This window comes from Osmerus eperlanus, chromosome 4, assembly GCF_963692335.1.
Source record: "Osmerus eperlanus chromosome 4, fOsmEpe2.1, whole genome shotgun sequence".
Taxonomy (NCBI): domain Eukaryota; kingdom Metazoa; phylum Chordata; class Actinopteri; order Osmeriformes; family Osmeridae; genus Osmerus; species Osmerus eperlanus.
The window spans coordinates 11,997,100-12,011,807 of NC_085021.1; the positions used below are offsets into that span (position 1 = coordinate 11,997,100).

The 14,708-nt window shown below is 56.3% G+C and overlaps 1 protein-coding gene across 8 annotated transcripts in view; it reads left to right on the forward strand.

The window, feature by feature from the left end:
* Positions 1 to 14,708, forward strand: part of ubr4 (ubiquitin protein ligase E3 component n-recognin 4) — a 34,712-nt gene that overhangs the window by 6,716 nt on the left and 13,288 nt on the right. For 3 of the 8 annotated variants that reach the window (XM_062459064.1, XM_062459067.1, XM_062459070.1), the window contains 46 exons: positions 54 to 223; positions 406 to 685; positions 792 to 924; positions 1,025 to 1,104; positions 1,186 to 1,314; positions 1,460 to 1,642; positions 1,756 to 1,878; positions 1,979 to 2,208; positions 2,399 to 2,517; positions 2,613 to 2,710; positions 2,831 to 2,988; positions 3,080 to 3,286; positions 3,466 to 3,567; positions 3,658 to 3,758; positions 3,887 to 4,274; positions 4,354 to 4,417; positions 4,515 to 4,706; positions 4,945 to 5,015; positions 5,153 to 5,345; positions 5,987 to 6,220; positions 6,343 to 6,513; positions 6,617 to 6,799; positions 6,961 to 7,119; positions 7,224 to 7,376; positions 7,493 to 7,720; positions 7,945 to 8,102; positions 8,220 to 8,391; positions 8,507 to 8,708; positions 8,885 to 9,048; positions 9,220 to 9,436; positions 9,540 to 9,756; positions 10,280 to 10,312; positions 10,581 to 10,644; positions 10,735 to 10,869; positions 11,030 to 11,204; positions 11,300 to 11,434; positions 11,535 to 11,656; positions 11,773 to 11,884; positions 11,989 to 12,119; positions 12,253 to 12,430; positions 12,609 to 12,713; positions 12,947 to 13,084; positions 13,199 to 13,367; positions 13,459 to 13,777; positions 14,135 to 14,344; positions 14,484 to 14,633. In XM_062459064.1, the coding sequence (XP_062315048.1) occupies positions 54 to 223; positions 406 to 685; positions 792 to 924; positions 1,025 to 1,104; positions 1,186 to 1,314; positions 1,460 to 1,642; positions 1,756 to 1,878; positions 1,979 to 2,208; positions 2,399 to 2,517; positions 2,613 to 2,710; positions 2,831 to 2,988; positions 3,080 to 3,286; positions 3,466 to 3,567; positions 3,658 to 3,758; positions 3,887 to 4,274; positions 4,354 to 4,417; positions 4,515 to 4,706; positions 4,945 to 5,015; positions 5,153 to 5,345; positions 5,987 to 6,220; positions 6,343 to 6,513; positions 6,617 to 6,799; positions 6,961 to 7,119; positions 7,224 to 7,376; positions 7,493 to 7,720; positions 7,945 to 8,102; positions 8,220 to 8,391; positions 8,507 to 8,708; positions 8,885 to 9,048; positions 9,220 to 9,436; positions 9,540 to 9,756; positions 10,280 to 10,312; positions 10,581 to 10,644; positions 10,735 to 10,869; positions 11,030 to 11,204; positions 11,300 to 11,434; positions 11,535 to 11,656; positions 11,773 to 11,884; positions 11,989 to 12,119; positions 12,253 to 12,430; positions 12,609 to 12,713; positions 12,947 to 13,084; positions 13,199 to 13,367; positions 13,459 to 13,777; positions 14,135 to 14,344; positions 14,484 to 14,633 (7,455 nt within the window). The remainder of the gene's footprint in view (positions 1 to 53; positions 224 to 405; positions 686 to 791; positions 925 to 1,024; positions 1,105 to 1,185; positions 1,315 to 1,459; positions 1,643 to 1,755; positions 1,879 to 1,978; positions 2,209 to 2,398; positions 2,518 to 2,612; positions 2,711 to 2,830; positions 2,989 to 3,079; positions 3,287 to 3,465; positions 3,568 to 3,657; positions 3,759 to 3,886; positions 4,275 to 4,353; positions 4,418 to 4,514; positions 4,707 to 4,944; positions 5,016 to 5,152; positions 5,346 to 5,986; positions 6,221 to 6,342; positions 6,514 to 6,616; positions 6,800 to 6,960; positions 7,120 to 7,223; positions 7,377 to 7,492; positions 7,721 to 7,944; positions 8,103 to 8,219; positions 8,392 to 8,506; positions 8,709 to 8,884; positions 9,049 to 9,219; positions 9,437 to 9,539; positions 9,757 to 10,279; positions 10,313 to 10,580; positions 10,645 to 10,734; positions 10,870 to 11,029; positions 11,205 to 11,299; positions 11,435 to 11,534; positions 11,657 to 11,772; positions 11,885 to 11,988; positions 12,120 to 12,252; positions 12,431 to 12,608; positions 12,714 to 12,946; positions 13,085 to 13,198; positions 13,368 to 13,458; positions 13,778 to 14,134; positions 14,345 to 14,483; positions 14,634 to 14,708) is intronic. The other 5 variants (XM_062459068.1, XM_062459066.1, XM_062459071.1 and 2 more) reach the window with 5 other exon arrangements.

A 14,708-nucleotide genomic window follows, 5' to 3' on the forward strand; every position in this document is an offset into this window, starting at 1 on the left:
TTTTGTTGCCATATCTGCTGACGGTGAAACCTCCATCTCTCGCCTTTTGTCAGAGCACCCTCCTCCAGCAGCTGGGCGTGGCCCCCTTCTCCGAGGGCCCCTGGCCCCTGTACATCCACCCCCAGTCCTTGTCCGTTCTCTCCAGACTGCTGCTCATCTGGCAGCACAAGGCCACCCAGCAGGGAGAGCCAGACGTGCCTGAGTGCATGAAGGTCTGGGAGAGGTAGAGTAGAGCTGCCACTTCTCTCAGGATGTCCAGCTGAAACTGCCCGTATGAACGTTCTCAGGGATGACTTGTATTTGTCATGTCAAGCGAACGTTAAACAACACACAAAGCATTGTCTCGTCCAGCAGTGGGGGTAAAACCAACCTGTGTGTTTCCCTGTCCTGTCTGGTGACGCGCAGGTTTGTGGGGACCCTGAAGCAGCACACCATCCAGAGCTCCCTGCCCGGGGACGAGGACCTGAACGTGGAGCACCTGCAGCTCCTGCTGCTCCTCTTCCACAACCTGTCCGAGCGGGGCCGGAGGGCCGTGCTCACCCTGGTCACCCAGGCCATCACCGAGGTGGCCCAGAACAGGGACTCCCAGCTGAAGGCCGTGCCCCTCAACCTGGCCCGCATGCTGCTGGTCCTCGACTATCTGCTGCATCAGTTCTCCAAGGCGCCCATCTACTTGTTTGAGCAGGTAACCGGATCCCTCTCGTTTTTGAGTGGTTTTGTTCCTAGGCTTTGCTCGGTTGGTTTTGACCTGAAGTGCGGCGTGTGAGGTAACTGCGAGACTGCGATTTCAGGTGCAGTACAACCTCCTGACCCCGCCCTGCTCTGGAGGGGGCTCCACCCAGGACGGAGGCAAACGCTGCTCCCTGCCCCTGTACTACGGCTTCAAGGAGGTGGAGGAGAACTGGTCCAAGCATTGCTCTGCAGGTAGGAGGAAGTCTCAGCACCATTCTTAGAAGCCGACTGCACACGCATAACACGTGTTGATCATTGTCTGCAATCTAATCAGTGACCGATCCTCTTGCAGATTCCACGCAGCAGCCCAAGTTCTACTGCATCCTCTCCCCTGAAGCCTCGGAAGATGACCGCAGCCGGCTGGACGGCAAGGTGAGAACCCTCGAGCACCAGAGCTTTCAGCGGGTCCTCTGAGGTAAACAAGCAACCGTCTCACGGTGTTGATATCTGCAGGTTTTCCAGAAGCTGTTCAATGGAGTGGTGAAGTATGATGAGCTGTACTCCTGGCTCATCTCCCTGCTGGCAGCTGGATCTCAGTTTGACACGGCGAGGAGGCAGGAGAACAAGCCAATCACTCCTATGGTGAGGAGCCTTGCAGTCCACATTTACTCTGGAGATCTGGAGTGTCTCTGGGAACGACGCCTTAAGTTCATTTCTCAAGAACTCTGGGTAGATTGATTACCGCGTGTTCATTTTCCGGGTTTGTGGCCTTCCTTATGGTCTACAGGAGGCGTGCTCCCTGCAATACTACTTCCTGGTGCTGTGGAGGATCCTGGGAGTCCTGCCTCCTTCTAAGGCCTTCATGGAGCAGCTCAAGGACGGCTGCAGTGACTCCAGCGAGAGTGACATCCTGCACACCCTGCGCTGGTCGTCACGCCTCCGAGTCCCCACCTACGTCACCTGGATCAAGGTCCGTCCCCCCCCCCCCTCTGCTGCTGGGCCCCCTCCCAGAGATGTGGAACGTGCAGGTGAGAGAGGGCGTGCGAGTCTGGTGTTCACGTGTCACTCTGTGGTCCATGGCAGGAGCACCTGATCAAGCAGGGGATGAAGTCTGACCAGGCCGCCTCTCTGATCGAGATGACCGCCTCCAGGTGCAGCAGTGTCAAGTACGACGTGGAGCTGGCTGAGGAGTACATTGCCAGACAGGTATGGTGAAGGTCTGACCTGGAGGGCTAGACTACACGGCTACCAGTGGAACACCTGTCATGAGAGCTGGTTGACTCAAGGTGGTGCTTCTCTCTTGTAGATCTCAGCCTTCTCCTGTGTGGATCCCAGCACCATCCTGCCGCTCCACCAGGTGCCCTCCCTCCAGGCCATCTACACCCTGGACGCCGTCATCTCCAAAGTCCAGGTCTCTCTCGACGAGCACCTCTCCAAGGTGGCTGTTGAGACGGACCCTCACAAGTCCTCAGAGATCACCAAGAACCTGCTGCCTGCCACTCTGCAGCTCATAGACCTGTATGCTGCCTTCACCAGGTGAGACCCACACTGCCCCCTCCACTGAGATCACCATACAGCCAAACTGGCTGGACTGATACGCTTATGGGATTGGTTGAAAAATAAGGAGCAAACCTGAGGAAACACTTCATGGGATGGTGCAACAAAGGTGATGTGGTGTGGTATGCACGGCTTGTTTGCAGTGATGTGCTGTCCTTCTGCCTGACAGGTCGTACCTGCTGATGAGCCTGCCCGAGGAGGGCGACAACAAGCCCACGGAGGCCAAGCTCCAGGGTTACGCTGCCGTGCTGTCCATCGGCTCCACACGCTGCAAAGCCAACATGCTCGGTACGCTCGACCTCGGGGCGCTTGCTTTCATTCGTGCTTTCACTTCACACAAAAAGACCCGTTCCACCTGACGATGTGTATTCATGACTTCACAGGCCAGAGTATCATGCAGAACCTGCCCTCAGCTGTGCAGACACTGTGTGAGACTTGGAACAACATCCACACCAACGAGTTCCCCAACATCGGCTCATGGGTATGTGTGTGTGTGTGTGTGTGTGTGTGTGCGCGCATGTGCCTCCTTCACACCATGTGTGGCACCCAGGTCATGACGTGTATCATGCACATGGCTGAGTCAGGTGTTTGTCCTCCTCAGCGTAATGCCTTTGCCAACGACACCATTCCATCTGAGAGCTACATCAGCGCCATTCAGGCGGCCCACCTGGGAACCCTCAGCAGCCAGTCCCTGAGCCTGGCCGCCTCGCTCAAACACATCCTGCTGTCTCTGGTGCGCCTCACCGGAGACCTCATCGTGTAAGTGTTCCCTTGAGTCAACCCGGGCCATAATAGAATGACGCTATTTGGGCGCGCTGGCCCTTTAACCCCTGGTGCTTGCCCCCGGCAGGACGGAGGAGCTGAACCCTCCCCAGGTGGTGCGCACGCTGCTGCCCCTGCTGCTGGAGAGCAGCACGGAGAGCGTGGCGGAGATCAGCAGCACGTCCCTGGAGCGCATCCTGGGCCCCGCCGAGTCCGACGCCTACCTGGCCCGCGTGTACGAGCGCCTGGTCACCGGCTGCTACAACATCATAGCCAACCACTCCGACCCCAACAGGTACGACCTCACACACACACCAGAGGGGCTTAACCCCCAACACACAGGTCGCCTCGACCAACATCATGAACCAGGACTAGGATTATGGAGGTGTTTAAAAGTCTTCTATGCTGCTGGCTAAGACTCGGTGCAAGCTGCATGTATGGCCCAGTGATTGTGAGGTCTCTGGTGTCTCCTAGTGGTCTGGACGAGGCTGTGCTGGAGGAGTGTCTGCAGTACCTGGAGAGACAGCTGGAGAGCAGCCAAGTGCGCAAGGCCATGGAGGAGTTCTTTTCCTTCAGGTTGGTTTTCTTGCCGGGTCTTCTCATGGGAGATTCTCGTGATCCCGGCACCCTGTTATTCTAACCCACTGTCGCCTTGTCTTCTTCTAGTGGGGAGCTGGTCCAGATCATGATGGCGACAGCCAACGAAAGTCTGTCTGCAAAATTCTGCAACAGGGTGCTGAAGTTCTTCACCAAGCTGTTCCAGCTCAGTAAGTCCCCCTCTCTCTGCTTGTGCTTTGCTACCCCTCAGTAGGTCAACCAGACCATGTTGTGAAGTGGAACGTGCTCGGTCGTCAGGGTTGTGGTTGTGACCTGGTCTCTGTGCTCCTCCCCCCAGCTGAGAAGAGTCCCAACCCCAGCCTGCTGTGTCTGTGCGGCTCCCTGGCCCAGCTGGCCTGCGTGGAGCCCTCCCGCCTGCAGTCCTGGCTCACCCGCATGACCGCCTCCCCTCCCAAGGACTCGGAGCAGCTGGAGACGGTGCAGGAGAACAGGCAGCTGCTGCAGGTGCTCACCACGCACATCGTCCGGGACAACAGCCAGGTGGGCGAGGGCGTGTGCACCGTCCTGCTCAGCACCCTCATCCCCATGGCGACCGAGATGCTGGCCAGCGGGGATGGAACGGGATTCCCAGAGCTGATGCTGATCATGAGCACCCTGGCCAGCGCCGGGCAGGGGGCCGGGCACCTGCAGCTGCACCGGGCAGCCATCGACTGGCTCACCAGATGGTAGGTACCCTGCTCCCTGGATCCCGGCAGGGAAGCGTTTCACCATCACACTCTTTTGACTTCAATGTCTCCCGTGCAGCAAGAAGTACCTGACCCAGAAGAATGTTGTGGAGAAAGTGAGCGCAAATTTGACGCACGGCAAGGTGACGGTACTTCTGGCATTCTAGTGTATTATTTTTCTTTTTCTGTTCCTTCATTGGCCAAAATGAGAACATGTTTACCCCCCCCCCCCCCCTTCAGCATGCCAGCATGCTGGAGTGCTCGTGCCACATCATCTCGTACCTGGCGGATGTGATGAACGCGCTGCGCCAGAGCAGCGGCCAGGGCTCGTCCGCCCTGCTGATGGAGGGGGAGGAGAAGGCCATGGAGGTGGACTCTGACTGGGTGGAGGAGCTGGCCGTGGAGGAGGACGACTCCCAGGCCGAGGACTCTGTAAGGACCCGTCCCCCACCACACCACCAGGACACCTCTCGCTCCATACAGGGACATGTCGTAGTACTGAGAAATCCCATTCACTTTTAGTTCCAGTCTTAGGCTGTGCTGGTCTGGTGCTGGAGGGGAACACTTGAGACCAGACGCGCTCGCTCTCCAGTGAGCTCCAGTGGCAGGGGACAGCCACAGAGCCATGCTGGGGCACCCTGTTCATGTATCACTCTTTCTTACCTTACAGGATGAAGATTCCCTGTGCAATAAACTCTGCACCTTCACCATCACTCAGAAGGAGTTCATGAACCAGCATTGGTAAAACAGTGGCTCCCCCCTCCCTCCCCCCTCCCTCCCCCCTCCCTCCCGGTTGATGTGTGTCTGCGTAAGAACATGTGTCCACGTTTCCTCCTCTGTTCTGGTGTCTGAGTGTGTCGCCCTCCCCCCCCCTGCAGGTACCATTGTCACACGTGTAAAATGGTGGATGGGGTAGGTGTGTGCACAGTGTGTGCCAAGGTCTGTCACAAAGACCACGAGATCTCCTATGCCAAATACGGCTCTTTCTTCTGTGACTGCGGTGCCAAGGAGGATGGCAGCTGCCAGGTGAGACCGAATACTTCAGGTCATCATGGGAAGAGAACAACTGCGGTAACTTTGGCTTGCAAATCATTTCCCATTGATTTTCATAGTCATTTCAGTTGGTCAGGGATTTAGCTAGCCCCCTCATCTGGCCCCAAATTAGAATGCACTTTGAGTGTCTACAAAGGGGGAAAAAAACCCTCAAGTCTTTTATACAAACAATTAGTTTACATGAATAAACTGAAACTGGTTCACTGTAACAATGTGGACAAGATATGCATGTGTAGTTAACACTGATATTGCATGCAGTAGAAAGAAAATGTAACACTAAGCAAATACTGTAATTTCATTACTAAACTCACTAATAATCAAGTTAACCTGAATTTATGATCAGTATTATAGTCAGATATTTGCATCCTGTTTGTGTTTGGTGTGTCTGTGGGTGTGATTGTAGTGCTTTAGTGTGTGTATTAGCTAACCAGTTCTAATAGTTAACATGTGCTTGTTTTAATGCTCACATGACCAGACACTCCTGTCTACTTGTTTTATCAAACAATGTCTTTGGTCAGAATCTGCATGTCAGTCGTTAAAAATTACAAGCCGAGAGGTTGACAATAAGTGTTGACATTCTACCGAACTCGGTGTGTGTGTGTGTGTGTGTGAGGTCTGCAGAGAGACATGGTCTGACTGGCTGTGTCTGTGGCCCTCAGGCCCTGGTGAAGCGCAGCCCCAGCAGTGGCATGGGCTCCACCCTGAAGGAGTCCTCCGCCTTCCAGAGTGAGATGCGCATGCCCGAGAGCGCCATCCGCCACCAGAGCGCCTCGCCGGCCGATAAGGGCAAGGTGACCATCTGCGACGGCAAGCCCTGCGACGACGACAAGCCCAAGAAGAGCAGCGTGTGCAAAAGCATCGAGGGCTGTCAGGACGAACTGCTGGCGCAAGTGGTGAGGCCTGGGTTTGGAACGGCCCACTCCGGCTGTGTCAGAGGGGTGCAGGGTGTTAACGGCTGTGCTTGTTACTCTAAACTGTTTCCCCTTACTGTCGACTCTTGTTTCCCGTGTGTCAGTGCGGCTCGTCCACGGCTGCCGTTGTCCTGGAGATGCTCATCTTCCTCATGGACGCCATCCAGACCAACTTCCAGCAGGCGTCTGCAGTGGGCAGCAGCAGCCGCGCCCAGCAGGCCCTGAACGAGCTGCACACCCAAGACAAAAGTGTGGAGATGACCGACCAGCTCATGGTATCATCCACGTCCATCCGTCTCACTCATTGTTGACCGATTGGCCGATGCCATTGGGCTGTCGAGTGCCTAACCTGTCTCCCGCCGCTGTGCCCGTCCCCAGGTCCCCACGCTGGGCTCCCAAGAGGGCGCGTTTGAGAACGTGCGCATGAACTACAGCGGAGACCAGGGCCAGACTATCCGCCAGCTCATCAGCGCCCACGTCCTACGCCGCGTGGCCATGTGCGTGCTCTCCTCCACCCACGGCCGCCGCCAGCACCTGGCTGTCAGCCACGAGAAGGGCAAGGTAGCCAGGACGCTAGCTCTCCACGCTGCTCTGAACACATAGATGATTAGACCACGGTCCTAGACTGTATGTGGACAAGGGGAACTGTAATAAAGTTGTTTCTGTAGTGTTTTATCCCTACTGCAAACCTTCCCTTCCTGTGGATCTCGGCCCCTCTGCAGATCACAGTGCTGCAGCTGTCAGCCCTCCTGAAGCAGGCCGACTCCAGCAAGAGGAAGCTGACCCTGACTCGCCTGGCCTCCGCCCCAGTCCCCTTCACCGTGCTCAGCCTCACAGGCAACCCCTGCAACGAGGACTACCTGGCTGTGTGCGGCCTCAAGGTCAGTCAGCCGGCCTCCCTCCTCCACACCCTCCCGTCAGGATCCATCCCCACGCAGGTGTGCCCCAGTGACTCTGACCCCTCCTGCTCCTCTGCCCCCCTCAGGACTGCCACGTGCTGACGTTCAGCAGCACGGGCTCCGTGTCGGACCACCTGGTGCTGCATCCCCAGCTGGCTACTGGGAACTTCATCATCAAGGCCATCTGGCTGCCCGGCTCTCAGACAGAGCTGGCCATCATCACCGCGGACTTTGTTAAGGTTCGTCATGTTCTTACACGGCTTCATGGCAGTCGTTTGTTAATACACAAGAACTTGTGTGCTCGTTTCACGGCTTGAGGAGTTGAATTGATGTTTGATGTTTCTGGACTGCGTAGATCTACGACCTGTCGGTGGACGCCCTCAGCCCCATGTACTACTTCCTGCTGCCGAGCTCCAAGATCCGCGACGCCACTTTCCTCTTCAACGAGGAGGGCAAGAACATCATCGTCATCATGTCCTCCGCCGGCTACATGTACACCCAGGTGATGGACGAGTCCAGCAGTGCCCAGCACGGGCCCTTCTACGTGACCAGCGTGCTGGAGATCAACCACGAGGACCTCAAGGTAACTTTCTGGAAGGTTCCCCAAGCTTCTGAGAACTTATGACAGCAGAAGCCTGTACGTATCTGTTTGTATCGGGTTATCCTCCAGCTGAACCTGGAGGATAACCAGGATCCTATTCACGCTAAAAGGCCTATGACGTCCCCTAGATAAGGGGCCAGTCTAGATGTTGACCTTTGTGAGGTGGTTCTTGTCCCTGACCCGCTGTGTGTTGTGGTCTACCTCAGGACAGTAACGGCCAGGTGGCGGGCGGCGGGGTGTCGGTCTACTACTCTCACGTCCTCCAGATGCTGTTCTTCAGCTACAGCCAGGGCAAGTCCTTCGCTGCCACCGTCAGCCGCAGCACCAGCGACGTGCAGAGGCTCTTCAACATCAATATCAAAGGGTAACCATGACTACAACCCCTCAATGACACCCTTTTTTTAAATGAGGACGTTTCACAGGAAAGGAGAGTCCAATCCAACCTGAACCTTTGTGTGTGTGTGTGTGTGTGTGTGTGCAGCTCCAACGGGGGCAGTAAGATGTCCCCTGCCCTGTGCCAGTGGTCGGAGGTGATGAACCACCCGGGGCTGGTGTGCTGTGTGCAGCAGACCACAGGCATCCCCCTGGTCATCATGGTCAAGCCAGACACCTTCCTCATCCAGGAGATCAAGACCCTGCCGGCGAAGGCCAAGGTAGGCTACACGACACACCGCGACACTTGTGATGGACCATGGGCGTCAAATAAGGAGACTGGTAGTTCTGTGTTGTCTACACGCCGCATCACAAACAGTGCCGTCCTCCCCTCAGATCCAGGACATGGTGGCTATCCGCCACACGGCCAGCAACGAGCAGCAGCGCACCACCATGATCCTGCTGTGTGAGGACGGCAGCCTGCGCATCTACATGGCCAACGTGGACAACACCTCCTACTGGCTGCAGCCCTCCCTGCAGCCCAGCAGCGCCATCAGCATCATGAAGCCCGTACGCAAGCGCAAGGCCGCCGCCGCCAGTGAGTCCGGTCACCATCTACACTTTGGCTAAGAACACGTTCTCGCTAGAAACCAAGGAGTTTGGTCTCCATGAGTTTTTAGCTCCGTGAGATGAGTTTTGTCTCCGAAAAGCATACGTCATGGATGCGTGTCATATCGCGGGCGTGTAGGTGACAGCTGGTCTTGTGTCCCCCAGCCACACGCACCTCCAGCCAGGTGACCTTCCCCGTGGACTTCTTTGAGCACAACCAGCAGCTGACGGAGGTGGAGTTTGGGGGCAACGACCTGCTCCAGGTCTACAACGGGCAGCAGATCAAACACAGACTCAACTCCACCGGCATGTATGTGGCCAACACCAAGGTGAGAACAGCCGGCCTGAGATGGGACGTGTTGCTCCGTGAAGGGGCTGCTGGGACAATCATGGAGGACGTCCATCGATTATTTTCACGTTAAAAAACACATATACTAACTATACTCTTAAATATATATCTATTCAGCATCCTTAACTGTGTGTTTGCGTGTGTCTCCCAGCCTGGTGGCTTCACTGTGGAGGCCGTGAACAACAACAGCTCCATGGTGATGACGGGCATGCGGGTGCAGGTGGGCACCCAGGCCATCGAGAGGGCCCCGTCCTACGTGGAGATCTTCGGACGCACCATGCAGATGAACCTGACCCGCGCCCGCTGGTTCGACTTCCCCTTCACCAGAGAGGAGGCCCTGCAGGCCGACAAGAAGCTGTCCATCTTCAGTAAGGACCCTCGGCGCGCCCACAGTTGCTCCAGTGTCGAGAGACGACCACTAACGGTCAGTCTCCAGGCCGACTCTCACTCTCTCCGTGTCTGACTTTGCAGTCGGAGCCTCTGTTGACCCCGCGGGCGTGACCATGCTGGACTCCATTAAGATCTATGGGAAGACCAAGGAGCAGTTTGGCTGGCCGGACGAGCCGCCCGAGGACTTCCCCTCAGCTTCGGTCAACAACGTGTGCAGCCCCAACCTCAACCAGGGCAACGGCACGGTGGACGGAGAGGTGGCCACGCCCACCTCCACCGGCGGCACGGTGCTGGAGAGGTGAGACCTGGGCCCGGGGGGGTCAGAGGTCACCGCAGGGCTTTCTGACTCGAGTGCCATGTTCTGCTCCTCATTAGAGTTTATAGTAATAGTGGTGTCGTATTTTATGGGTTTTAGTGTTGATGATATAGTGGTGTTATACTTGATATATGGGGTTTTCTAGTAAAGCAATATAACCTTTTAAAAGCTAGTTTTATTGTCTATACCACCTCAATGAGTTTCTTGAGGCGTTAATGGAAGCTTCTTAACGAGATGTTCAAAACCACTGTTATTACCATGCGGCAAAGCCTGTGTCCATTGGTGTAGTAGTTCCTGTGGTTAGCGACTCTGAGGGTGCTGGTGTGGAGAGCAGGACCTCTGTGTGTCTGTGTGTGTGACATGTCCAGTGCATGGCTGCTCTCATGATGACTTGTTTCTGCATGCCTCTCCTCTGTTTAATTGAGTCATTTACTTTCACTTGTTTCATTCTGTGTTCCTCACATTTTTTTTCTTTTTCTTTGCTCCCAAAAATACAATAAAAAAGTTGTGAAACTGAGTCCTTATCAACCCTGGACCGGTTAGTAACTGTCCTTTCTCTGCTTGTTTGCATGGTGTGTGTTTGTGTTTGTGTGTCCAAGCTTGTTCATACCATTTACAACGCACAGTAGAAAAAAAAAGAAAAAAACATCACTTTGAGGTTTCCTCTAACAACGAAACTTAGTTTCGTTGTTAGAGACTAACGAGACTACAGATTGCTGACTTCAGGTTGCTTTTGCTGGTCATTAGTTGCTAGAATAGCGTGTGAAGGTTGTTGTGGCCATTGTAACCGTGTGTCCCTCCCCCAGGCTGGTGGTGAGCTCTCTGGAGGCTCTGGAGAGCTGCTTCGCTGTGGGGTCCTCCAATGAAAAGGTGTGTTAAGAGGCCATTCATCTCTCCCAGTCTGCTGTACGCAGGGAGAAGGATTTAGGAGATGTAATGTGTGTGTGTGTGTGTCTTCAGGAGAAGAACAAGGCTGTTGCCCTTGAGCTGGCCACCCTGCTCCTGTCCATGCCTACTCCGGCAGGAGTGCAGCAGCAGACCAAGGGGCTCCTGGCCAGCCTGCACACCAGCCGCACGGCCTACCACAACCACAAGGTAACCTCAGACCCACACACACCTGGACACACTGCTGTGGGAATCATTAGGATCGCTCTCAAAAAGACTCATCTCTGGAAGGATATTGGCACCTAATGCCTCCCTACAGTTTTCTAGCTGTGTAACGTGTCCCTGTGTGTGTGTGTGTGTGTGTGTGCAGGACCAGTCTCTGCTGAGTAACGCGGTGCAGTGTCTGAACCGCTGCAGCCGTGACGGCAGGGACCTGGACCCAGACGTGTTCCAGAGGCTGGTCATCACCGCCCGCTCCATCGCCATCATGAGACCCAACAACCTGGTGCACTTCACCGAGACCAAGCCCCCCCACGCAGACACGGGTAACCCACATCTTACTAAGCTACTGGCACCAGCCTGAGTCTATCCTTCTTGATGAGGAGATATAAAGCTTGTACCTTGCTCGGGGTCTTTCCAGAAATGACAGAGGACGGCGTGCAGAAGTCAGCGGACAGTGAGAGCTGTAACTTCATCATGCAGCTGGTGAACAACTTCTGGAAGCTCCATGCTCTCAAACCAAAGAACGCCTTCCTGGCTCCTGCCTGTCTGCCAGGTACACCAGCATCCATACCCACCAGGGCTGGACCCGTCTGCTCGCGGGCTCGTTTATCTGGGCTCTGTTGTGATTCCTGTTGTCTTGATGCTTCCTCCAGGTCTGACTCATGTTGAGGCCACTGTGAACGCCCTGGTGGACATCATCCATGGGTATTGCACTTGTGAACTGGACTACATCAACGTGGCCTCCAAAATCTACATGCAGATGTTGCTGTGCCCGGTATGTTACATTGAGACTCTCTTTCTATCCTGAAATAGTCAGTACTGACTATCTTGAAACCCCTTGTACTGTGCATACAAGACAATAACCACCTTCTCTTCTCTGTCTCGTTCCAGGACATCTCTGTGAGCTTCGCTTGTAAGCAGGCCCTGATTCGAGTGCTTCGACCTAGAAACAAACGCCGCCATGTGACCCTTCCATCTCCCCCACGCTCCAACACACCCATGGGTAGGTACCCCCCCACCCTGACTCCACACCTGTAGAACGTCACATGACAGCCCTGGTGTCACGGGGGCCTGACCCTCACCCTGTCCTCTCCCACGTCGTCACAGGGGATAAAGACGACGACGATGACGACGACGCAGACGACAAGATGCAGCCGTCTGGGCTGCCGGGGGGAGAGGGAGGCCGACAGGAGAGCCACGACCAGGGCGAGGTGGACCACGGGGACTTTGAGATGGTGGTGAGACCGGATCCACAGCTTGGCGCTTAACGTCCCTGCAGGCGTCTGTGTGGGGCTCAGGTGTCTGGTGTTACGGGACCATGTATGTTGGGATGGGGGTTTTTGACCTGGATGGACCTGTGTTCTGTCCCAGTCGGAGTCCATGGTCCTGGAGACGGCGGAGAACGTCAACAACGGGAACCCGTCTCCTCTGGAGGCTCTGCTGGCGGGGGCGGAGGGCTTCCCCCCCATGCTGGACATCCCCCCCGACGCAGACGACGAGACCATGGTGGAGCTGGCCATCGCTCTCAGCCTGCAGCAGGACCAGCAAGGTACGCACCCACACTCACCCAGGACACACACACACGCACGCGTGTGGGTTGAACTGAAGCTTTGATGGTCTGACCGTCTTGGTTGATAGTAGAATGGAAAGTGTAGCGTTGTCTTGTTCTGTGTGGTGCTGTGGTGTTGAAGCCTGTGCAAGTGAGCTCCCTGGTTGTGTTGGTCCAGGCAGCAGCAGTAGTGCCCTGGGCCTGCAGAGTCTGGGCCTGTCTGGCCAGGCTCCCAGCTCCTCGTCCCTGGACGCAGGCACCCTGTCAGACACCACAGCATCAGGTAACGAGGCCCAACCACAGACTCTCTCTCACACACACACACACACGCCTACCCACAACAACTCTTTCTGGGGCATCAATTGTTCACTTTTTATTATGGAGTTTGCTCAAATCAGTGACTGTTTCAGTAGTGTGTGTGTGTGTGTGTGTTGACGTGGAGTTTCAAGTTAGCATGTTCCGGCCAGGCCAGAGTCTCTGGTGTTTTTCCTGTAACAGCTGTGGTTATGGTTTCAGCCCCAGCCTCAGACGACGAGGGCAGCACGGCGGCCACGGACGGCTCCACCCTGCGCACCTCCCCCGCCGAGCACGGGGGCAGCGTGGGCTCCGAGAGCGGCGGCTCCGCCATCGACTCTGTCGCCGGAGAACACAGCGGTGAGGGGGCTCTCAGCCAGGGCTGCCGCAGGCCGACACCCCCACATACGACCCCGACCCTGTCCGAAGGCTCTGCTCCTAACCTCCCCCCCCCCTCTGCCGTGTGTGTTTTAGTGTCTGGCCGCAGCAGTGCCTATGGAGACACCACAGTGGAGGGTCACCCGGCGGGGCCGGGCAGTGTGAGCTCCAGCACAGGGGCCATCAGCACCACCACGGCCCAGCAGGAGGGGGAGGGCTCGGAGGGGGAGGGCGAGACCGAGGGAGACATCCACACCAGCAACAGGTGAGCATCCACACACGCGCGCACACAGACACCACCAGCCTGGATGACAGCGGGCTGTGCTTGACCCAGGGTTGCGTGTGTTCCCCTCCAGGCTCCACATGGTGCGTCTGATGCTGCTGGAGCGCCTGCTGCAGCACCTGCCCCTGCTGCACTGCGTGGGCGGGGTCCACGCCATCCCCTACATGCAGGTGGTCCTCATGCTGACCTCCGACCTGGACGGGGAGGACGACAAGGACAAGGGCGCCCTGGACGACCTGCTGGCCCAGCTGATCGCCGAGCTGGGCATGCACAAGAAGGACGTGTCCAAGAAGAACGAGCGCAGCCCCATCAACGAGGTGCACCTGGTCATCATGAGGCTGCTCAGCGTGTTCATGTCCCGCACCAAGTCAGGCTCCAAGTCCTCCTCCGAGGTACGCTCCTCATCCACACACTTCTCCTCCTCCTACGCTCTCATCCACACACTCCTCCTACGCTCTCATCCACACACTCCTCCTACGCTCTCATCCACACACTCCTCCTACGCTCTCATCCACACACTCCTCCTACGCTCTCATCCACACACTCCTCCTACGCTCTCATCCACACACTCCTCCTACGCTCTCATCCACACACTCCTCCTACGCTCTCATCCACACATGACCTGTTGATGTTACTCAGTACCCTGCTGTCTTAGCTGGCATACGTACTTCAGCTTATGCAGTCTCTTCTAAGTCATGGACTCTGTGCTGTGGTGGCTCACCTGGGCTTGTCCCCCTTGGTCCCCGCAGTCGTCCTCTCTGATCTCCAACGCCACGGCCACCGCCCTGCTCAGCCTGGGGTCCATCGACTACTGTCTGCACGTGCTCAAGTCTCTGCTGGACTTCTGGAAGAGCCAGCAGGGGGAGGAGGAGCCTGTGGCGGCCAGCCAGCTGCTCAGACCACACACAGCCTCCTCTCCCCCAGACATGAGCCCCTTCTTCCTGCGCCAGTATGTCAAGGTACGGAGGAACTGAAGACGTCCTGTTTTCAACCCCTGAAAGCAGACGACAGTGGACACGGTTTCATTTTTGGGAATTCTCATGCTGTGATTTCATTTGTCTGTCGTGTGTGTGTGTGTTCTGTGTTGTGTCCCCCCAGGGCCATGCAGCAGATGTGTTTGAGGCCTACTCGCAGCTCCTGACCGAGATGGTGCTGCGGCTGCCCTATCAGATCAAAAAGATCGCAGACACCAATCCCCGCATCCCGCCTCCTGTTTTCGACCACTCCTGGTTTTACTTCCTGTCTGAAGTACGTGTATTTCTCAGACTGCTCGGACCCCCCTTAACACACACACCCAAACTCACACTAATGGGCTTGTCTCGT